We start from the raw sequence: 23,227 nt of genomic DNA on the forward strand, positions 1-23,227 counted from the left end.
CAGTCTTTCGGTCTTTCCTTTCGTAATTTCCACCATTTTAAATATTTTTCTTTGTCCAAATAAAATAATCATGACCTAATTGCTAAAGCACTAATGTGGTTGGGTAAATTTAATTATGCGACTTTTATAATATGACCGCTATGCCATTCTAGATTAATTATACATTTCATATTCCAAATAAAACTAATGAATGACCACAAATATTGCTTAATAACCTATGAAAAGAAATATTAACAAATTGCAAATGGTTTGTAGTCTCATTAATTTTTTTTTAAGTGAAAACATTTATTTGGCGCTTCCAGGGCTGACTGATTAGATAATTTATTATCAGTGCGATAGAAACACTTACAATAAATGCAGTTATTTCTTTTGCGCTACACGCGATTTTAGACGGCACATACCAATACATACATATATATATAATTTAGATTAGCGAAACGTAAGGTTAAAACCGTAAACTTTCTTATTGATTTGTTAAATAATAAAGTTTAGTAACCAATTTGCGATGTAATCAGCCTTTTATTAAAAGGAAATTGAATTGAAAAAGCCTTAAGCTTTAGTAATTAAATACTTCTGCCAACGTTTTTATAATATACATATATATATATATATACAACTACTTATTTTTATTTACAGCTAGTCTTAAAATAAAACACTGTCCTAAAATAGTTAAATTTAACCCTTCTTCCCTCGGGATATATATTTAAGATCCAAATGTTGGCCATGTATTAATTTGTTTTCTATTCTCAAGTTTACCTTATCATGGGCACATTAAATCTGTATTCAAGGTTTCTTGTGGCCAATGCGACCAGTTTCCAACCGAGGAAGATTACAATCATAGCACTTAGTCCGATTCGTCCAAAAAGCACCGAAACAACATCCACATTATAGTATTGCATCAGGGACATTTCCTGCTCGGCGATTCGCATATGATCGGCTCCCTTGTGACGCAGGATATATTCTGTCCACCAAATTGCAGTCTCCATAGCCGACATTGGTTGGTCATGAAATCGGTTAGACAAATCCCGGGCATTTTGTTTATAGCTAGCATTTAGCAACATATTCTCAATGACCATAACAATGCCATCGCTGGTGAGATCTGTGTAATCCAGACTTCGGGCCACGCCCAACTGCTCCATGCGTTTGGTGTTCTGAAACTGATCGTAGTATAAAGGAATACAGAGCTGGGGAACCGCATAGTGAACAGCTTCGATCGTGCTCAAGACGCCTGCATGATTGATAAACAGCTTCACATTGGGATGATTAAGGATTTCCCGCTGGGGAAAATATGATCTCGCATACACATTCTTTGAATTATTAAACAAAGCTGGATTATTGCTTTTCCAAATCACTTGCTGCTTTAATTGTGCAAAGGCGGCCAACAATGTATCCTGCATTCCCGGGGGCAGCCACTTATCCAGGACTTGCAGACCCATTGAAAAATATATGACTCCATGTTCGGCCTCATCCAATAGAAGTTTAAGCTCCAGATCCAAGGGTTTTGTAGGCTCAGCCAAGTGCATGCCGGCCACTTCAACAATATTGGGAACATTACTGCGTACTCGACCCATGCTAAAATGCTGATTAATCAGGATAAGCGAGAATCTCCGGCGGAGATCATGAATACTGGCTGACGCTTCGGGAAAGTACTGCTTGTAGAGATCGATTTGGTCGGGCAGGTAGATAAACCGCTCCACCAGACGCTCCTCGGTGATGAAGATCAGGTTGTGCCACTTCTCCATCAGACTGTGTCCGGGTGAATAGCCCAAGGCGGACATCGGCTCGTAGACACTCGGTGCTGAGTTCCCCACCAGGAAGTCAATGTTCCACGCCGATCCGTAGGCGGCAATCCCCACCAGCGGTGCATTAAAGTGCTGCGAAAATCCGTATAGGGCATCGGTGTGTGAAGCCTCCAGAATTACCATCGAATACTGGGCACTTGAGTTGTGGAGCAACTCCTGCACCCCAGGATCTCCCAATACGTATCGCGAACAGTTGTAAAAGTATTCGGACACAAACTGAGCCTCCATCCATTTGCTTAGTTTTAAGTCGAAGTCATAATCTAGAAGCTCTGTAAGTGATTAAAAATGACTTATTTGAAATATAAAAAACATTTACTATTTTATGACAATTTAAATTTTGGTAAATCAAATTCCAGACTAACACATAAAATATCATAAAGCTGTAACTAAGTATAACGATATTTCTGCATCTCACTGAATCATGTCGATATCAAAATACAATTTTTTATAGTGTATACAGCCAAAGGTTTCTATTCAACCCTAGCTGTATTATTGAATCCAATATTTTAAAGCAAATATTGGGACTATAATTCAAAATTATGGTCAATAAAAGTAGTGTTTTTTCCTAATCAAATAGTTATTTAAAGTATTTAGCTTGCTGAGGGTAATTACCTTCCATTAGCATATCCAATTTAGGCACGCGTATGTGATGAACACCTTCTATGTGGGGCATTTCTGAGACGGACGATATCACAGTCAATTGGTGACCCCTCTGGGCTAGGCTCTTCAAATACGGAGTGATCAACAGATAGGATGAGCCAAAGGTGTACGAAAAGATGGCCAAAATGTTCTCCGTTTCTGCCAGTTTTGGGCCCAGCAGGCCAAATATCAAAGCTGGTAGCAGCAGACCAGCAATGCCCGAGCCCCCAGACATTTCACGCAAATCGACCGCCCATACCGATGCCCGAAGCGATACTGTTTTGGTCAAAATACCGCGACAGACATGCTTGATGGCGCAATCTAATCAGTACAAAAAATGAGCAAAATTGCGCAAACGTTCGAATTGAAACCACTCCAGTTAGTCAGTTGAAAAGCGGGCGCTCGATCGATATGTTTCCCTCGGGGCGATGGCTTTTTCCGGTAATCGGTCTGATACTTAACGTTAATTTCTGGGTCCAAGGCGACCGGGTTCTCGTCATCGCCCCCTTCGAATCGCACGCACAATGCCTGATGATGATGCCTTATATACAGGGCCTCACCGATCGGGGTCACCAGCTGACGGTGATACATGCATTTAAGCACTGCAAACCCATTCAAAATGTGACCTTAATACGTATTAGGGATTATAATAACGTTTATTCAGGTTCGTAAAATTAATGTTAATACGTAAAAAGCAAAACTTGTCTCGAACAACGAGATTTGCAGTCCTGGGAATATCGTAGGGTTGTCAGCATATCCATTTAAGCCGGATAATTAAAAAATATCAAATTATTGGGAAAAGCGATCAGTGTTTGCCAGACTAGTTTATCATTAAACTCAGTCATTATTATTTGATAAGGAAATTTTTCTTTTTACAGTTTCAGACGCGAGATAAGAAATATTATTTCGTTGGGCGGTGAAAAAGCCGAATAGCAATCTTAAGATAAAGGCAATCAAGACGTACTACAATAAAAGATCTTAGCACTTACAGAGACAAATTAGTTTTGTTTTAGTTTTGAAAAACACATTTTGTCATATATTAAAATATTACTAGGCATATGGGACGAAGTTAGCGAACTAATTTTCTTTGTTTCCTCTCGTTTACTCCAGACTTTGAAGACTTTCTGATCGCTTCTGCGGCGAACAAGTGGGGAGAAATGCATTTTTTGACGAAAATCATGGTTAATGTTGGTCTAAATGTAATGAATAATGGGGAGGTTCGGGCCTTGATCCAATCGAATGTCACATACGACTTGGTAGTGGTGGAACCGTCTTTCACCGATCTGCTCTACGGACTGGCAGCGCATTTTAAGGCTCCACTGATCGGACTTTCCACCTGTGCATCGGATTGGAATCTTAATAGCCTGTTAAATCACGGATCGTCCCTTTTGGTGGAGCCAGTGATGCCGAATGGCATAATGCCCGTGCGGAATATTTGGGATCGCATCTACACTTGGTACTACACCACCGAGGAGTGGCTGCTGATACAGCTAGTTTTACTGCCGAAACTGAAACTGGTTCACGATCACTTCTTTGGCCATCTTAATCAGAGCTTTTCAGAGATACGACACGGTTTCTCTTTAATACTTTTGAATCAGCATTTTAGCTTGTTTCAGCCCAGATCAACTGTTCCAAGCATGATCGAGGTGGCTGGCTTCCATGTACCCAAAGAGGATCCAAAGTTACCCGAGGATCTGCAGGTGTTCATCGATGAGGCCGAACATGGTGTGATCTACTTCACTTTGGGTGTGGAGCAGAAGAGTGAGGATTTGCCAAAGGAAACCCAGAAAATGCTGCTGGATGTTTTCAAGTTAATGCCACAGCGAGTGATTTGGAAGTTTGAGGGTAAACCTCCGGGGAATTTAACCAGTAATATATACCTATCCGAACTTTTGCCACAGCAAGCCATTCTGGCACATCCAAACGTAAAGCTCTTTATTAGCCACGGCGGAATGCTAAGTATTATTGAGGCTACTTACTACGCGAAGCCTGTTTTGGGCATGCCTTTGTTCTTCGATCAATTCAGAAATTTGGAAGTTTTGATTGAGGAGGAAGCAGCCCTTCAGTTAAACATTAACAGCATGACAAAAGAACAGCTGAAGAATTCAATGGATAGCTTGATAAATCAACCAAAATATAGAGAAAATGTGTTGGCTATTTCCAAGAGATTTCGGGATCAGCCGATGCATCCGTTGGATACGGCCATCTACTGGACCGAATACATCATGCGCTACAAGGGAGCGAAGCACATGAGGGTCCCCCAATCAAAGATAAAGCTAGTTGAATACTATTCCCTGGACAAATTCCTAATGGTTGGAGTTCGACTATGCCTGGTCGTGAGCATAGTATTTTTGGCTCTTTCCAAAATGAGGTTTTGCCGCTTTAATTTTGCCAAATATATAAAACCTTTTTGGCCTCCGCTTGGTATTCAACGTAATAACGAAGGGCTTCGTTAAAATGCTATGCTTATTTATTAAAATGTATATTTTAAATTAGATTGTAATTATTTTATTGTTCATTGTTGTTTAGGTTCGAGATAAAAGCGGGTATAGTAAATGATAAGCACTATAGTAGCTATCTTATCTTAATTGCCATTTATTTATGATTGTTTCGAAGTGTTTTTTAACACGGCGTAGTGTTTATGTATACGGCTGTATAATTTTTTATTTAAGAGATTTTTAGCTTAAAATTAGCTGACCACAAATAGACTTTAATCTTAATTCTATTTGTGATAAGTAAAACATTTTGATTTTTTATTATAATGAATTACAAAAGTAAAAACCATTTTTTTATATGTTTAAAAATAAATTAAATAAACAACGGACAATGACGATAACTTTATTTAAAACAAGAAAGGAAAGCTAAATTCTGGCGGAGCCGAAGTTGAAATACCCTTGCAGAATATTCTGCAAATTATATTCTCCAAAATTATTCATATGATGCATTCTCAATACTCATAAAAAATCCCAACTTCCTAACTTTAAAAACGCCAAAGTTATGGCATTTCCAATCGTTCAGTTATACGGCAGCTATAGAATATAGTCGGCCGATCCTTATGAAATTTGATATGTCGGATTGATTGGGCAAAAATAAAACCCATAGAAAATACCAACTTCCTAACTTTACAAACACCAAAGTTATGGCATTTCCGATCAATCAGTTATATAGCAGCTATAGGATATAGTCGGCCGATCCTTATGAAATTTGGTACGTCGGATTGATTGGCCAAATATAAAACCCATAGAAAGTCCCAACTTCCTAGCTTAACAAACAGCAGAGTTATGGCATTTCCGATCAATCAGTTATATGGCAGCTATAGGATATAGTCGGCCGATCCCGGCCGTTCCGACTTATATACTGCGTGCAAAGAAAAGAAGGGTGTGTGCAAAGTTTGAATTCGATATCTTTAAAACTGAGAGACTAGTTCGCGTAGAAACAGACAGACGGACAGACGGACAGACAGACGGACAGACAGACGGACAGACGGACATGGCTATATCAACTCAGGAGGTGATCCTGATCAAGAATATATAGGGTCGGAGATGTCTCCTTCACTGCTTTGCACACTTTTGACCAAAATTATAATACCCTCTGCAAGGGTATAAAAATATATATTTACAAGACAAAAAATGTTTGGTGTTTTAATTAAAATTTCGCCTTGATATTTGTTATGCCAGTTTAACTGCATTATATTTTAAAGCTGCATGCTTAAAATTTGTTTTGCCTTAAAACTAAAATGATCAATACTCAATTAAGAGTAGGGTATATGCATTTCACAGCTCTCTGAGCACAAAAACTGTGCCAAATTAGATGTTCTGGTAAACAAAAAAACGATAGAACTTGACAAGCTAAGAGTCAAATGCCGATAAGCCGAGAAGTAAAGAGAGCTACATGGAGAGAAAGAGCACTATTCGACTCTCCTATCGCATTACAACAACTAATTGTGTATAAACAATCAACAATGTTGACTAAGGCAAGCCGGTGACGCCAAAAAATATATACATACATATATGTATGTGCATAAATTTAAAGCTATAGATATAGCAAAAACGAAGCTTTCGTCTCGCTCCATTGAATTTATTGTTTGTAGAATGAGCAAATTTTTGGCGATTCTTTTAATCGGCACTCACCGATAATTACATTTATATATAGAAAAGTTTTTGTGTTAGATTAGTTGTCGTTTGTCAGCGAATCGTTATGGTCGCTTCGAGAATGGGAATCAAACTTTGTAGAACTGGGCTGGGCCTTCTGATATTTGGCCTGGTCTTGCTGCTCGGCGCGAATGCCGATGAAGTGGTTCAAGGTTCCCGAATCCTGGCCGTTTTTCCCTTTCCCGGCCGATCGCAGTACATATTCGCCGAACAGTATCTCAAGGAACTGGCCCGTCGGGGTCACAATGTCACCGTGATCAATACGTTCGGCAGCGATAAAAATGAGCCCAACTTTCGTGTGATTGGTGCCAAAAAAATACACGAAATAATGGCAGGTAAGAAATGGTTATACAAACGATCTATTGCGAAATAAATGATATTTAAATCGTGGTTAAAGTAATTTGAAATTTTTGAGAGTCAGAAACTTTATTCGATATATATTATATTTATGTATATATAATATATTAATTTCTATATTTCATACCCCATGTCTTGTTGAAATAATATATCATTAATCAGCAATACTATAGTATTCTATAGAATAGTTTTTATAAAAATATCTGTCCGTTTAAAAGCGATATATTCCTCTATAACAAACTTACACAAATTGTTAAGTTTTAAAGCGAAATGTTCATTATTTCGCAATTTGTCCTATATGTGCCTTATTTTTGAACACCAGAAAGTAATAGAAAACCCTGTATTACAGCGTTTGGAAATATGGACTACAATCAGGAGGCAAGTCAATGGACAGTTTTGACCATGACCACCGATTTCCTTAATCTCCTTACCACAAGTGTTCTGGATGATCCTGCTGTAAAGGAATTGTTGGCCAGTCGGGAAACTTTTGATCTGGTCGTTTCGGAAACGGTTCAAACCGAAGCTCTTTTTGGCTTAGCCCAGCATTTTGGGGCGCAGAGCATTGGAATCTCGTCGTACGGCACCGATATTCACATCGATGAGTTGATGGGAAATATATCCCCATTATCCTATAATCCCATGTTGCTGTCATCGCGAACGGAGCGAATGGGTTTCGAGGAACGTCTGCGAAATGTGTGGGAAGCTACTATTATTTGGCTGCACAAGAGAATTATACACCTGCCCACTCAGCGGGATCTGTATGCAAAATACTTTCCAAATGCCAGGAAATCGTTGGAGGAAGTTTTGGATAGTTTTTCGCTGATGCTGCTGGGCCAGCACTTCTCATTAAGCTATCCACGCCCATATTTGCCCAATATGATCGAGGTGGGCGGTCTGCATTTGCAACAACAGCGAAAGGTGAAGGACCTACCAACAGAATTGAAGGAATTTGTGGAGCAGGCCCCCCAGGGAGTTATATATTTTTCAATGGGCTCCAATATCAAGAGTGCAGATTTGCCACCGGCAACCCGAAAAGTTCTAATGGAAACATTGGCCAGCCTGCCTCAACGTGTATTGTGGAAATTCGAGGATGATCAGCTGCCTGAAAAGCCTTCGAATGTGTTTATCAGCAAGTGGTTTCCACAACCGGACATCCTGGCTCATCCGAATGTAAAGCTATTTATCACCCACGGAGGACTTTTAAGCACCATCGAGAGTGTTTACTTTGGCAAGCCCGTCTTGGGTCTGCCAGTTTTTTACGATCAGCACTTGAATGTTCTGCGGGCCAAACAGGCGGGTTATGGTCTCAGTGCGAATTTGTGGAGTGCCAATGCCACAGAACTTACTTCTCTGATTCAGGAACTACTGGGTAATCCCAGTTATGCGGCCGCAGCTCAAAGTAAATCCAAACTATTTCGAGATCAAAAGGAAACCGCTTTGGAACGAGCCATTTGGTGGACCGAATACGTACTGAGGCACAAGGGCGCCACCCACTTGAGATGTGCCTCCCGCGATATGGACTTTATTCAGTTCCACGGACTAGACACCTGGGGCCTGCTCATCGCTGTCACTCTGGTCTCCATACTGATCTTTGTGACTGCACTACGCTATCTACTGAGGGGACTCAGTTATATCATCTTTAGGCGTCGTGAGGGGTCCGGCAAATTGAAGACCCAGTAACCAATTAAAGGCCATTAACTAGTCGAGTTTATGCCGTCACCGATCTTTTTAAATTGTTTAATTTTTAACGTTAGTGTAAGGTACATTTGAAATTATTTGTTGTGTTATTAGCACTTATAATTGTAATAATATAAAATTGATTGAAAACATAATGAAACTCGAAAAATACTTGACAATTTAGGGTATTAACTTATTGTTTATTAATGCTATCTTTTTACTAACTTGAGTCCTGGTCAACGAAATAAAATTATTCATGCTAAAGAGTCTACTGTTAGAACGTAAATTGCAATCATTATAATCATATTTGTGCACGCATGAACCCCAACCTTTTTTTATCAGTTAATTTAAAGTCGTTACTATCACCGACATCACACTCAGAAAAATAAATAGTACCAAAATGTTCAAATAAATTTTTTGTATGGTAGATACCAAAATTTGTTTTTTTTTAAAAGAATACCTATAAAAAATCATGAGTTGTGGATTTGCGAATCTTAAAATTAATTACTATAGTAAATGTAATCCCCAGCTGTGATAAGAATTTCGGATTGTACTCCTTAGTTTTTGAACTGTAGGAATCGCTTAATTCCGTGCAATGCTTTGTTTGTTTGATGGATAGGAGGGGTTAGGATGGGAGCCAATGTAGTGATGGGGTGCGACGCTGAGATGTGGATCGCCTACGAAATGTCCGTAATCGCATCTGTCTAGAATTGCTATCGCATGTCGGTGCCTCAGAATGTTATCTAATAACCTTGTTCTATGCTTTAATGTTCGTTTACCGATTCAGTTTATAGCTTGAGTTTGTGTAAACCAGACGATCTTTAAGATGCTGGTTATACACCTGAGTGGATTGTTGCTTATTCTGCCAGCTTGTATACAGGCTGCCAGGATACTGGCTGTTTTTCCCTTTCCTGGTCCATCGCAGTACATCAATGTGGTCCCCTATCTGAAGACGCTGGCCTCCCGGGGTCACCAGGTGACCTCGATTAACGCCTTTCCGCAAAAGAAACCACTGGAAAACTTTCGAGACATTCCCATTCCGGAAGTTTTTGACAATTATAATGGTAATAAAATATTTAACAAATATAATATTTAAATTTATGTAAGCTTTTTTTTTGAGAAAGACTGTTAAATGTTTTGCAAAATTATGTAGGTTTACATCTATACACACCCATGGCTAGACTAAGTAATATATCCTTTGATTTTTATAGAAATCATAAACGAGCTTAACGATCCGATGAATATATGGCAGGAGAACAATTTCATCAACAAGTTTTTTGTGGATATCACCCGATCAGTTCTTACCAATAAAGAGGTTACCGAAACCCTTTTGCCTCCAGGAAAGGATCAGTATGATCTGATCATTGTGGAGGCTCTACGCTCGGATGCCTACTACGGATTTGCGGCCCACTTCAATGCCCCTATTATAGGCATCTCAACCTTTGGAACCGATTGGAATATTGATGAGCTGGTGGGCAATGTATCGCCTCTATCGTATACACCCCTGGTAACAGCGGGTTTTACCGATCGCATGACTTTCGGGGAGCGTGTGTCCAACTTTGTGGATACTACAGTGGCCTGGCTCAACTACAGATTGGTGCATATGCCGGAACAGGAGAGATTGTATGAGAAGTACTTCCCCATAGCCTCGAAAAGGGTTCGACTCACTGATTTGAATAGAAACTTCTCCCTGGTGCTGCTAAATCAACACTTCTCGCTGAGCTTTCCGCGTGCCTACGTTCCGAATATGATTCAGGTTGGAGGTCTGCATATATCCCACAAGCCAGCTGCATTGCCCAAAGACCTGGAGGAGTTTATTCAGGGTTCCGGGGAGGAGGGTGTGATTTACTTTTCCCTGGGCTCCAATGTAAAAAGCAAAGACTTACCAGCTGAGAGAAGGCAACTGATGCTGAAAACCTTTGCCAGTCTGCCGCAGCGGGTCCTGTGGAAATTCGAGGACGATCAGCTACCTGGCAAACCTGCCAATGTTTTTATTAGCAAATGGTTTCCTCAGCCAGATATTTTGGCCCACCCTAAGGTTAAACTTTTCATCACCCACGGCGGATTGCTGAGTACCATCGAGAGCATCCATCATGGTAAACCGGTTTTGGGACTGCCCTTCTTCTACGATCAGTTCCTGAATGTGAAGCGGGCCAAGCAGGCGGGATTTGGATTGGGGCTCGATCACAAGACAATGACCCAGCAGGAGTTCAAGGGGACTATCGAAAGGTTGGTCAAGGAGCCGCAATTTGCCGAGACGGCCAGGCAGATGTCCGATCGATATCGGGATCAGCCCATGACTCCTCTGGACACGGCCATCTGGTGGACAGAGTACGTCCTGCGGCACAAAGGAGCATACCACATGCGCGTGGCTGGCCAGGACTTGGGCTTCTTCGCCTACCACAGCTTGGATGTCCTTGGAGCTCTCTTGGGTGGAGCTCTCCTAATCCTGACAATCAGTTTGGTCATTCTATGGAAAATAGCTGGATTTGGAAACTCCAAGAAAAAGCAGAAAAAACAATAATTCGCTAGCACAATTACTAGATTTATATGTTAATTGTTAAACATTCAGTAAAATAAAGGGAGACTAAGAGCCAAATGTGTATTAAAGTGTAACAAAAACTTTAACAGCCAGATAAAAGTATATTGATTTACAGCCAACGTATACAGAGTGATTTCCCTAATTTTGTCCTTTTCCAATTCATAATTTATTGTTTTTGGTTGTTTAATCTTATCAACAAGAAGGTTTCTTCGTTCGTTCTTGTGGGCTCTACTAGTCAGTCTATCCATCGAGTTTGCCACAAATGCACGAGCCGTCTGAAAATGTTGGTTTTCAGTTCATTCACTCTCCTAGTGATTTTTCTGCCCGGTTTCTTGGAGGGAGTTCGCATCCTCGCCTTGTTTCCCATACCGAGTCACTCGCATTATTACCACGCCTTACCCTATCTGAAAAATTTGGCCTCTTTGGGTCATGAAATAACCTCTGTGAGCCCGTTTCCATCGAAAGAACCTATGAATAATATAAAAGACGTTCCTGTTCCAGAACTGTTTGACAATATTGACGGTAAGTGATATTATAATGATTATTTAAAATTTACTTGATACAAATATAGTTATAAAGTCCAAATTTTGTTTGACAGTTTTTGTTTTACATTTTTTACTTAACAAATAAGCAATCTAATTTGAAGTTTTTGACCTTATTTTCTCCAATTTTTTTCAGATATGATTAAACATCTTTCGACGCCCTTAAACAGTTGGGATTATTCTGAATATATAAACAATTACAATCTTAACCTCGTAAAGTTAGTGCTGAACAATGACGGAGTTCGTCGAGAAGTACTTAAGCCAGGAAAAGCTCAGTTTGATTTAATAATTGTGGATCTTTGGCGGCTCGATGCTCTCTATGGTTTGGCGGCCTATTTTGATGCCCCAATAATTGGAATAGCTTCCTACGGCACTGAATTGAAGATCGACGAATTGGTGGGCAATACATCTCCGATTTCTTACCTCCATTCTCCGTCTTTTACCAGCTACGATTTGGAGACCTATGGAGGACGTTTGGGTCACTTTGTGCAACAATCTATTTTTTGGATTAACTGGCGTTGGCGGCATGAGCCAAATCATGAGGCGCTCTACAGAAAGTATTTCCCGAAAATAGCTGATAAGCAACCACTGTCTGAGATTACTCGAAACTTTGCTTTGGTTTTGGTAAATCAACACTTTACGTTGGCTCAACCAAGGCCATATGCCCCGAACATGATCGAAGTGGGTGGTATGCACATTAATCAACAACCCCAAGCCTTACCCAAGGATTTTGAGGACTTTATCCAAGATGCTGGTGAGCATGGAGCAATTTATTTTTCTCTAGGCACCAATGTTAGGGCCAAAAATCTGACAGAGGATCGTAAGAAAGTTTTAATTGAAACATTTGCAAGCCTGCCACAGCGTGTCCTGTGGAAATTTGAGGATGAGAATTTGCCGGATAAGCCCCCAAATGTTTTCATTAGTAAGTGGTTTCCGCAGCAGGATATCCTGGCCCATCCAAAAGTTAAGCTGTTTATAACCCACGGAGGATTGCAAAGCACCGTCGAATGCATTCACCATGGCAAACCCATGTTGGGACTGCCCTTCTTTTTCGATCAGTTCCGCAATATGGAACATATCAAAAAACAGGGCCAAGGATTGGTTCTGAACTATAAGAATATGACAAGCGAGGAGTTCAGGTCGACTATCATCCAGTTGCTGACTGAGAAGAGTTTCGACATAGCGGCTAGAACAGCAGCAGCTCGATATCGGGATCAACCCATGAATCCTTTGGAAACGGCTGTCTGGTGGACTCACTACGTCCTGCGACACAAGGGTGCATCCCATATGCGAGTGGCTGGAAGAGAATTAAACTTCTTCATCTTTCACAGTCTGGATGTCTTGGGCACTTTTCTTGTAGCCTTTCTGGTTATTCTTGCAGCTCTTGTCCTTTGTGTCGTTACGATTTGCAGGATGATCCTAAGACGTGGAGTCGATAAAGGAAAACAAAAACAGAAAGTTCAGTAAAATTCGGCTTTTTAATTTTACAAACAAATTTGGTCGCTTTTAGAGTTTTTTTATAATTTTTTAAAATTAAGTTTTGTATTTTTGCAGCTGACAAAAGGGGCTAAGAAATCTATTATATTAAATGTTGAAAAAACTTGAATGACTTATTTTTTTTTTTTTACCGGCCCGTTGCCTTTTTATACCCTTGCAGAGGGTATTATAATTTCAGTCAAAAGTTTGCAACGCAGTGAAGGAGACATTTCCGACCCTATAAAGTATATATATTCTTGATCAGCATCACCAGGAGAGTCGATCTAGCCATGTCCGTCTGTCCGTCTGTCCGTCCGTCTGTCCGTCCGTCTGTCCGTCCGTCCGTTTCTACGCAAACTAGTCCCTCAGTTTTAAAGCTATCTGCTTGAAACTTTACCAAAAGTTGTCTTTCTATTGCAGGTAGTATATAAGTCAGAACGAGCCGGATCGGGCAACTATATCATATAGCTGCCATATAACTGAACGAGCGGAAATGCCATAACTTTGATGTTTGTAAAGTTAGGAAGTTGAGATTATCTATGTGTTTTATTTTTGGCCAATCAATCCGACCTACCAAATTTCATAAGGATCGGACGACTATATCCTATAGCTGCCATCTAACTGAACGATTGAAAATGACATAACTTTGTTGTTTTTAAAGTTAGGAAGTTGGGATTTTTTATGAGTATTAAGAATGCATCATATGAATAACCGATCCGATTTTGGAGAATATAATTTACAGAATATTCTGCAAGGGTATATCAACTTCGGCTCCGCCCGAAGTTAGCTTTCCTTTCTTGTTTTAAATGAAATGATCTTATTTTAGGGTTTGGGAAAAATTGTCTTTTTTATTTTGACCTTGGGCCTTAAAGACGGATTTTAAAACAACAAAGACATAATCTTCTTAAAAAAAAATACTTTACATATTATTTTATTTTATATTTGAAAAGTGGTAGTGCGAAGCAGAAAAATACTTATGGAAATATCCACTGCCGGATAATGGCAGGCAAATAACTACCTATTGGCAAGTTGAATCCTGAGAGGCCCCATGGCTCTTAGTTTGTTTTCACCGCAGACAGCGTACCAAAATGATGGGATATTATGATGCACGTATTTATTATATAACGATGCTTCTCTGGTCACACGCAAAGCTGCTCGATTGGCGTCGAGTGAATTATGGAATACGCGTACAAATATTTGCGTGGCCATGTGTGCGAGCCTGTTTGAGCGCATTTATTAACCGCTGCCAATCAGTTGCATTCGCTGCGTATGCGTAATATTAAATTGCACGGAGTCACTTCCGTTGGATTGGTTTGGCTCATTTGGGCTCGGCTGCTTTTGGCCGTTTTTGGCCGCATCGCCAAATGCGTAATCAAAAATTCATGAGCTATATAAATGTGGTGTGGCTGGAATTGCCATTAGCTCTGTGTGTTTTGTGTTGGCATGCAAATGTAGATTATTTCATGCAATTTTGGGTTGGATCTGTTGACCCCCGCAGCTCCGTCTCTGTGCCCTTTAAATGTCCCGAGTGGTTGGTGCAGAAGAGGCCATTTAATGATGTCCTGTTTTGTGGTTTGACGCGTTTTTAATGAGCTGTTGATTATCGCCGACGGAAACAGCAAAAATATTTATTTCAAAAATCTAAGTCATGACTTGCCGTTTAATTACCCCTCTTTGTTTGCCCCAAAGTATTGCTATTATTTACGCAATGTCAGCAATTCCAATTTGCAGACTAAGAAACGTGTCGAAATATCAGCTCACTTCTTTACTGAATCTAATCGGTAACTTGTCCAAGCAAATCGGTCGGTTCACTGCGTTCCTCTTCTAGTTTGCTTTTTCTCTCCTGTTTTTATAACAATTTGTGCAGGGGAAAAGTCGAGAAAATTCGAGTTGCTGCAGCTGGAAATTGCTGAAAATATGTTCATTGCTCGTTCACCTGGTGATAGTTATGCGCTCAAGCATTTTGTCAATTTTGTTTGTTAATTTCTGTGAGTTGTGACACCGAGAGATGACTCATCTGCACCTTTTATACCCTTGCAGAGGGTATTATAATTTTGGTCAAAAGTGTGCAACGCAGTGAAGGAGACGTCTCCGACCCTATAAAGTATATATATTCTTGATCAGGATCACCTCCTGAGTTGATATAGCCATGTCCGTCTGTCCGTCTGTCCGTCTGTCCGTCTGTCCGTCTGTCCGTCTGTCTGTTTCTACGCAAACTAGTCTCTCAGTTTTAAAGCTATCGAATTGAAACTTTGCACACACCCTTCTTTCCTTTGCACGCAGTATATAAGTCGGAACGGCCGGGATCGGCCGACTATATCCTATAGCTGCCATATAACTGATTGATCGGAAATGCCATAACTTTCGTGTTTGCAAAGTTAGGAAGTTGAGATTTTCTATGGGTTTTATATTTGGCCAATCAATCCGACTCACCAAATTTCATAAGGATCGGCCGACTATATCCTATAGCTGCCATATAACTGATTGATCGGAAATGCCATAACTTTCGTGTTTGTAAAGTTAGGAAGTTGAGATTTTCTATGGGTTTTATATTTGGCCAATCAATCCGACCTACCAAATTTCATAAGGATCGGCCGACTATATCCTATAGCTGCCATATAACTGATTGATCGGAAATGCCATAACTTTCGTGTTTGTAAAGTTAGGAAGTTGAGATTTTCTGTGGGTTTTATATTTGGCCAATCAATCCGACCTACCAAATTTCATAAGGATCGGCCGACTATATCCTATAGCTGCCATATAACTGATTGATCGGAAATGCCATAACTTTCGTGTTTGTAAAGTTAGGAAGTTGGGATTTTCTATGGGTTTTATATTTGGCCAATCAATCCGACCTACCAAATTTCATAAGGATCGGCCGACTATATCCTATAGCTGCCATATAACTGATTGATCGGAAATGCCATAACTTTCGTGTTTGTAAAGTTAGGAAGTTGGGATTTTTTATGAGTATTAAGAATGCATTATATGAATAATTTTGGAGAATATAATTTACAGAGTATTCTGCAAGGGTATATCAACTTCGGCTCCGCCCGAAGTTAGCTTTCCTTTCTTGTTGTGTTTGATTTATCTTGAAAATTAAAGGTTTTTCAGGATAATCATTCAACAAAATTTAAGTAAGTATAACTGTTTTCAAGGAATATTTGTTTTATTGCGGAATAACTTTAAGTTTAGTAGGGTTTGGAATTTTGTAGAAATATCCACTAATAAAAATAAGGAATATATATATAAAGTTAATTTTGATTATATAAGGAAATGCGATTAAATATGCAGGAAAACTTCTAAGAAAAGCTTGACAGAGGAAATAATTCTTCCCAGATTTTATATCGCTCTAGAAAGAAGCCACCAGTTTTTGCCGTAAGATTGTTACCGATTTCCAAATAAGCTTGATCGTGAGAGTTGTGAAGTGGCCAGTTAAGATCTTTCAGGTACTCATCGTTCTTGTTGTGGGGATCACTGGTAAACAACACATTAAACAACAAATTTCATAAAGTAAAATATGAACACTTACCCCTTTTGAGCAAACTCAATCCACATACGCGTCAAACGCTCAATTATAAAGTTCTCAGGGTCCTCTCGTTTTAATAGAGGACTCAAAAGACCCACATGGAATAAGTATAAGAGCTCATCATGGTGAACGGGACCTGTAAGTTTAACAATAATAAATATGTAAAATTCGGGGTAATTTTTTACAACTGCTCACCCATTGCTTCTTGATTATCGGGATTTTTCAAGAAACTATATCTACCCTTATACCGAAACAGATAGGTGTAAATGGGTGTGTGGGGGGCCATTATGCGAAGAAAACGATTGAAGGACACTCCAATCAGGGCATCGCTAAGGAGTTCTCCCATTCCCTTGAGGGACTTCGGATATTCCAGCTTGTCCCTACTCTCTGGCATATAATAATCCCTCAAAACTCGACTGGCATTTTGTGAGTGGGTAGAGTTACGATCCAAAAGCAGGGCAATTGAAGCAAAGTGTTCCCAGTCCTGGTTGTATTTGCTCACAATGCTCTCATTCCGCAAATCAACTGTGGGTAATAATAAGAGGTTTGGTTATATCACATTACAATTGCCTTTTAAAATTAGAACTTACAAAATGCTCCAGAAAGGAATTCAAACTCCGTAATGCCAGTGATGAGGGGCACCTTGTGGAAGTCGCCACGTCGAGCTGTTTTGAAGGGACTCTCGATTAGGTAACGCTCCTGCCCAAAGTCCTCTTCAACTACTATCCTCCAGTTGAGCACGGGATTCCAGCCAAACTCAAACATGCCGTTGTAGGTACTCACATAATCCAAGTAGGGTTTTTGTCTCATACACTCCACCATTTTCTTGACTGATTCTTGGGGGCACTTCAATAGTCTAGCCTGTCGTTGGGCCAATAAAAGGTCATTGCTTTTAAAGGGAACTGGTCCATATGGTGAGGCACTCATACAAATGCCGCGATGAAATAGACCCCTCGACATGGGGGATAGCATGTGCAGAGCTACGCTGATACTACCCGCACTATAGCCCAAAAGGGTCACACTTCCGGGGTCACCACCAAAACGGTGGATATGCTTCTGAATCCATCGCAATGCCAAAACCTGATCCTTGAGTCCTGCATTGCCCGGAGCTTCCTTGGTTCCGGTGGCCAGGAAGCCCAAGCTACCCAGCCGGTAATTCAGCGAGACCAGCACACAATCGCGATCCATTAAATGTTCGGGACCGGCCAAATATTTACTTTGCCCCGAGAACACATAAAAGCCGCCGGGATGCAGAAAGACGATCACTGGTCGGCGACCTTTCAAATCCTTCGTATACACATTCAGCCGCAAACAGTCCTCGGAAACATCGGTCATATTGTCCCACGGTTGAGGGCACATCGGTCCATCTTCGGTGGCATCAAAAGTCGTTGGAGACCAGGATTTCACAGGCTGGGGATTCACAAACCGTAAGTTCCCCAAAGGCGGCTCTGCATAGCGAATGCCACGAAAGGCATGGAACGGCAATCCCAATCTGGAGGTCAAATTCGATCCCCGCACTCGTCCCAGTTCGGTGTCCACTTCGATGGAGAAAACCGATGAACTGGCCAGCAGAACCAGCAGTTCCACTGTAAAGAACTTTATCATCTCGCCGACTGACTGAAACTGAGATGTAAAAGTTTCCACTGTCGTTTTTATACTAAATCATGCGGCTGAAATTGGTATTGGGGGTTTACCCAGCAACGATTGCGACTGATCTGGCATAATAACAAGATCACTTGGCCGTCTCTATATGTACAGATTCATACGATGTTGCGCAGCTGAATAGTCGCTAAAGATGAGAACAAAGGAATACGTAAAACAGCTACTCAAAAGGGTTATTTGTTTTACTTTTAAAAAGAATTTTCAATAAAGATGACAAAAGTCAGTTCAAATAGTACATTATTGTTTAACAAATAAATTCATTTTTAATAAAAATAAAAATACTAAAACCTAAAAGCTTAAATCTCAAAACGTCAAATATTATTTATCTGTAATTATTAATATTTGTGTTTTTATGGGAATTATAATAATGTAATCTTTTTGTTTTTAAATTTAGCTTATAATAAGGCAAACTAATTGGATTAATTTATTTAACTTAATAAATTAAAATGATTCCTTATTGGTTCTAACTAAGTTTCCTAGATTATATCACTGAACTTTAATAGTTCCATTTAATTTTATTTTCTGTGAATCTTAAAAAAATTCCCCAACAAGTTTCTATAAAAACCAATTGTAGGCCTATAATTTTATGTATAATAAAGGTGAAATAGGCTATATTTTTAAATAAATACTATTTAATTTTACATAAAGTATTGGTTTTCTTACAACATAATATTTTCTTTTTGAGTGGGTGATCGTTTTGTGGTTTCTTTCCAACCATGCTTACATTTGGATGTTTTTTTATCAACAAATTATAACCAAATAATCATTTGTTAAGTCTTTTCCCTATTTCGTGATGCATAATGCCACAAAAACAATAGCTCCTTGTCTCCTTTTTAAACCGGATCGGCACTAAAGCCGCCAACATTTCCGCGACGGACGCTGCCATGGCACAAAACAGTTTCAATAAGTTGGGCTTAAAGTTTTACACGCCTTTTGCGCGCCAAAAAGGATGAGAAGAGGGGGATGCACGGTAAAGAAAATAAAAGCATTTAGCCGGGGGCGTAAGTGGGTGTAGCAGGGGCGTGGCACGCAGTTGGTTGCTGTTAAAAATTTGAACGCGCTGATGGGCATTTTTACAACTGAAGCGTTAACTATGTGCAACTTGCATCACCATGAAAGAAAAGAGCGTAGAAAATAGGAGCCAAAAAAAAGGTATTTCCGCTCAATCGAAACTACATATACTCTTAGCTGAAACAATACAATAATTTACCAGGATTGAAATTTATAAGCCAATAGAATTTTGTACATTTACTGGTCTTATAAAGAAACATTTTGCACTTAATATTGTTTAGTTAAATTTGTTTATAGAAAGGTAATACAAAATTATTGTTACTACATTATTTTTGTAGGAGTGCACAACTATAAAGGGAAATGAAAGCAGAAGAGAATCGAAAAGGAGAATAGCAAGAGCAACGTAGCTTTTTTTCGATAAAAGTTCAAAATATTTTCCATTTTAGTTTACAAGTTTCAAGCTGCAGGCCGAATCCAACCGCACAACCCCACTGTAAAATCAAATGAAATTTTCACGAGCTCCCCAACAACATGAAATGGTTACGAGTTTGAAGATATTTTGTAGGAAAACGTATAGACACTTGCAAATAAATTCCCTGTCTTTTATCATTTACAATTGGAATCGAAAAATTGAAATGAAAATGCAGTTTTGCTTCTTAAAGTATTTTCAACTTTCCCAGCTGTGAGTAAATTGAAAAATATATTTGTAATGTATACAGACAAAAGATTTTAGAGGAATTTATTTCTGAAATAATTTTTTATTTATTTCTCACCAAATTGCACCACTGAAATAGCTAAAAATAACTCATTTTAAAGCACCCTATTTTAAACTGGTCATGAATACTAACTAATTATCAATTGGGTTTAATTGCGCTTGGCTTTTTGTTTCGGCTTGGAATTTTCTTTCTTTATAAACAATTCCTGCAAAAGGCGCCACACCCAACGGATCAGCAGGAAAAGACAAAGGAACACGAATATAATGCCGCCATACAGGATTAGAATGGCATCCAGGTTGTGGTACTGAATGAAGTTCAGATCCTGGGAGGCGCTCCTCAGGTATTTGGCACCCTTGTGCCGGGACACGTGCTCCACCCAAAAAACAGCCCGTTCCAACGGAGTCTGAGGCTGATCCCGATATCTGTCGGACATGTCGCGCACCTTCTTGGTGGCCTCAGGATCTTCGATTAGTCGGTGAATGGCCGCCAAAAGTTTAGGGGCAGTCAAATCGTCGTAGTGTACCGTGACTCCATATCCATTCTGCTCGGCGCGAGCCATGTTCAGGAACTGATCGCCAAAGATTGGGATCCCCACAAAGGGTTTGCGGTGGTAAATGGACTCCGTGGTGCTCAGCAAACCGCCGTGGGTGATGAAGGCTATCACATTTTCATGGGCCAAAATATCGTCCTGGGGAAACCAGTCGGAGATGAAGACATTCGCTGGTTTTCCGGGCATATCTGTGTCCTCGAACTTCCACAGGACACGCTGTTTCAACTGGGCGAAGGTGTCGATCAGAGCCTGTCGTTTCTCCAGCGGCAGGATTTTGCTCTTCAGGTTGGAACCCATCGAGAAATAAATACATCCATGCTTTGCTCCCTCAATGAACTCTTGAATGTCCTTGGGCAGCGGCTGGCGCTTGCGATTGATGTGCATACCGCCCACCTCGATCATATTGGGTGAATAGGGCCGAGGGAAACTGAGGGAGACATGCTGATTCAGCAGCACCAAGGCCGTGTTCTTCCGCATCTCATAGAAGTCCTGCTTGTTGTTGGGGAAGTGCTTGCGGTAAAGTACTTCTTGACGCGGCAAGTAGAAGTAGTTGAGGAACACATACTCGTAGGTGAGGAAGGCCAGGTTGCCCACCCGCTCGACGAGAGTCATGTGGTCACTGAACTTGAGCAGAGCACTCGGAACATATGAGGGCGGTGAGGGAGATCCAACCTATAAAGTACAAAAAATTTGATTTTAGCTATGAGCCTTATGAAACTTATTCGAAGAAAAACTCACCAGATCTGTGTTCCAGCTAATGGCCCCAAAAGTGCCCAGCCCAATAAGTGGGGCCTTGAAATGCTCTGCTAGTCCAAAATGAGCTTCGTTTAGGAAAACCTCAGATATTACGGCGTCAAAGGTCTGATTCGATTTCATCAGTTCAATTACAGAGGGTTCACTCAGCAGAAGTTCAGTTATTTCAATACCCATTTCATGGAAATTAATGATTTGTTCGATTATAGGTCTTTTTGATGATTCCAATAAGTTTGCCATTCTTCCTTCAATTTTAAGAAAAAGTAAACAAGGTAAGTATTTTCTTGAATTAAGAAACTAATATATTTGATAGCGGGTTCTAGATAACAGCATTTGCAGTGTAATGAAATTTACGATAAGAAAAGAAATAGTGTCGAAGGGTATGGGGACTTATAATTTATAATCTACCGAGGTTTTCATAAAAATTTATACCGAGGAATGACCCACTGTTTTTCAATAAAATTATGAAACTAATTATTTAATTGTTTTCTTTTACAAAGGAGACTCTGTATATCTGTTATCTATCTATCCTCATTATCAATGTATTGGAAATATCTTAATTAAGTGTTTCACCAGTGAATCGAAACTGAAATCACTTTTATGTAACCTAACCGGTTTAAGCCATTGGCCAATTACAAGTTTTATTCAAATATATAGATAAAAGCCAAATAAGCACCCTTTTTAGCTTAATAATTAGTTTAACTAATAACTGCGTTTTATATGATGAAATATTGTTGCACTAGAACAAGGTTTTTTATATGAGTTTACAGAGAAATTTCATTGATGGAAGACCATTAGTGTAGCATTAGGCAAACAAGTGTGATTGTGTAATGCTCAAACCAATTTGTTAGCTAAACTCACCTTGCATGGAGGCCAGAACGCTCTTAGCCGTTACATCTTTGATGTTTTTGATGGGTTTTTTCAACTCGAAAGGGGAGACAATGGTCACCTGATGTCCGGCGCTGGCTAATCCCTTGGCCAATGCAGATCCCACATGGTAATGGGATCGGGCGGCGGTATGGAGAACCACCAAATAGTTATAGGCCGATGCGCAGCTTAGAAAACAAAGTAGCAGCAGGGCCACAAAACGTGTTTGGCCAGCTGTTGGTTTCATTTTTCCGATTTTCGGACTATGATTTCTAAACAATTAATTCCACTTAATTGTTGCCACTTGGGAACTGTGTTCTTATCGGCCGGCGACTGTGTTCTATGGAGCTGATGTATGGGTACTGTCGCCTTGGCGACTCAGAATAAACTGAGTAAGCTTCGCCATGCGATGAGGTAATTATAAGTGGTTGGGTTAGGTCCCAATTTGGGGAGAGGGTGACTCTGTATATTGGTATCGCAGTCTCTAAATCGCTCTCTTGACCACTCAAGTTCTCTCTTTATAGCTATGATCTATCATCGTTACGCTGCCGAAAGCGAACATTCAATATTTGCAGGCTACTCACGATCCAAACGCTCTCGCCTCTCAACCGCCTTCATTATCTGTTTTGTTTTATTCTCGAATCTTGGTTTTTTTGTTTTGTTTACCGGCTTTTCGGTTATGACTTCAATTTTTGTTTTGTTTCTAGGTTCCTCTTCCCGCTCCAATGACTGTTTAAATTACTATTCAACAAAAGCATATTATTAAGAATGTAGCATGAGGGCGTCTGTGAATTTTTCACTTCCATATTTATATACAAATATATTTATACCCTTGCAGAGGGTATTATAATTTTGGTCAAAAGTGTGCAACGCAGTGAAGGAGACATCTCCGACCCTATAAAGTATATATATTCTTGATCAGGATCACCTCCTGAGTTGATATAGCCATGTCC

General features: G+C 39.9%; 7 protein-coding genes across 8 annotated transcripts; 4 read left to right on the forward strand and 3 right to left on the reverse strand.

The window, feature by feature from the left end:
- Positions 1–651: 651 nt before the first annotated feature.
- On the reverse strand, positions 652–2,712 carry LOC108041541 (UDP-glycosyltransferase UGT4). The gene is made up of 2 exons (XM_017119468.2): positions 2,415–2,712; positions 652–2,071 (listed from the first exon to the last, which is right to left on the reverse strand). Exons 1-2 carry the CDS (start codon positions 2,674–2,676, stop codon positions 753–755), a joined length of 1,581 nt encoding a protein of 526 aa, XP_016974957.2. The 5' UTR covers positions 2,677–2,712; the 3' UTR covers positions 652–752.
- Positions 2,713–2,847: 135 nt separating this feature from the next.
- Positions 2,848–4,936, forward strand: LOC108041540 (UDP-glucosyltransferase 2). 2 transcript variants are annotated; one of them, XM_017119467.2, is made up of 3 exons: positions 2,848–3,105; positions 3,552–4,286; positions 4,343–4,473. In XM_017119467.2, the coding sequence occupies exons 1-3, from the start codon at positions 2,853–2,855 to the stop codon at positions 4,381–4,383; spliced, it is 1,029 nt and encodes a 342-aa protein (XP_016974956.1). In that variant the 5' UTR covers positions 2,848–2,852; the 3' UTR covers positions 4,384–4,473. The 2 variants fall into 2 exon arrangements, with proteins under 2 accessions (XP_016974956.1, XP_044315000.1); XM_044459065.1 differs by having other exon boundaries at positions 3,552–4,936.
- Positions 4,937–6,516: 1,580 nt separating this feature from the next.
- LOC108041906 (UDP-glucosyltransferase 2) lies at positions 6,517–8,988 on the forward strand. Its single transcript, XM_017119970.2, has 2 exons — positions 6,517–6,927; positions 7,299–8,988. Exons 1-2 carry the CDS (start codon positions 6,639–6,641, stop codon positions 8,627–8,629), a joined length of 1,620 nt encoding a protein of 539 aa, XP_016975459.2. The 5' UTR covers positions 6,517–6,638; the 3' UTR covers positions 8,630–8,988.
- A 452-nt stretch (positions 8,989–9,440) lies between these two features.
- On the forward strand, positions 9,441–11,225 carry LOC108041899 (UDP-glycosyltransferase UGT5). The gene is made up of 2 exons (XM_017119959.2): positions 9,441–9,690; positions 9,838–11,225. The coding sequence occupies exons 1-2, from the start codon at positions 9,453–9,455 to the stop codon at positions 11,148–11,150; spliced, it is 1,551 nt and encodes a 516-aa protein (XP_016975448.1). The 5' UTR covers positions 9,441–9,452; the 3' UTR covers positions 11,151–11,225.
- Positions 11,226–11,426: 201 nt separating this feature from the next.
- LOC108041926 (UDP-glucosyltransferase 2-like) lies at positions 11,427–13,177 on the forward strand. The gene is made up of 2 exons (XM_017119992.2): positions 11,427–11,690; positions 11,847–13,177. The coding sequence occupies exons 1-2, from the start codon at positions 11,450–11,452 to the stop codon at positions 13,175–13,177; spliced, it is 1,572 nt and encodes a 523-aa protein (XP_016975481.2). The 5' UTR covers positions 11,427–11,449.
- Positions 13,178–16,334: 3,157 nt separating this feature from the next.
- Positions 16,335–18,344, reverse strand: LOC108041934 (juvenile hormone esterase). Its single transcript, XM_017120004.1, has 4 exons — positions 17,306–18,344; positions 16,911–17,240; positions 16,719–16,851; positions 16,335–16,663 (listed from the first exon to the last, which is right to left on the reverse strand). The coding sequence occupies exons 1-4, from the start codon at positions 18,318–18,320 to the stop codon at positions 16,489–16,491; spliced, it is 1,653 nt and encodes a 550-aa protein (XP_016975493.1). The 5' UTR covers positions 18,321–18,344; the 3' UTR covers positions 16,335–16,488.
- A 1,696-nt stretch (positions 18,345–20,040) lies between these two features.
- LOC108041944 (UDP-glycosyltransferase UGT5) lies at positions 20,041–22,668 on the reverse strand. Its single transcript, XM_017120017.2, has 3 exons — positions 22,269–22,668; positions 21,393–21,652; positions 20,041–21,326 (listed from the first exon to the last, which is right to left on the reverse strand). Exons 1-3 carry the CDS (start codon positions 22,519–22,521, stop codon positions 20,253–20,255), a joined length of 1,587 nt encoding a protein of 528 aa, XP_016975506.2. The 5' UTR covers positions 22,522–22,668; the 3' UTR covers positions 20,041–20,252.
- Between the last annotated feature and the right edge of the window lie 559 nt (positions 22,669–23,227).

This window comes from Drosophila rhopaloa, unplaced genomic scaffold (assembly GCF_018152115.1).
Source record: "Drosophila rhopaloa isolate 14029-0021.01 unplaced genomic scaffold, ASM1815211v1 contig_178, whole genome shotgun sequence".
In the NCBI taxonomy this organism is placed as follows: domain Eukaryota; kingdom Metazoa; phylum Arthropoda; class Insecta; order Diptera; family Drosophilidae; genus Drosophila; species Drosophila rhopaloa.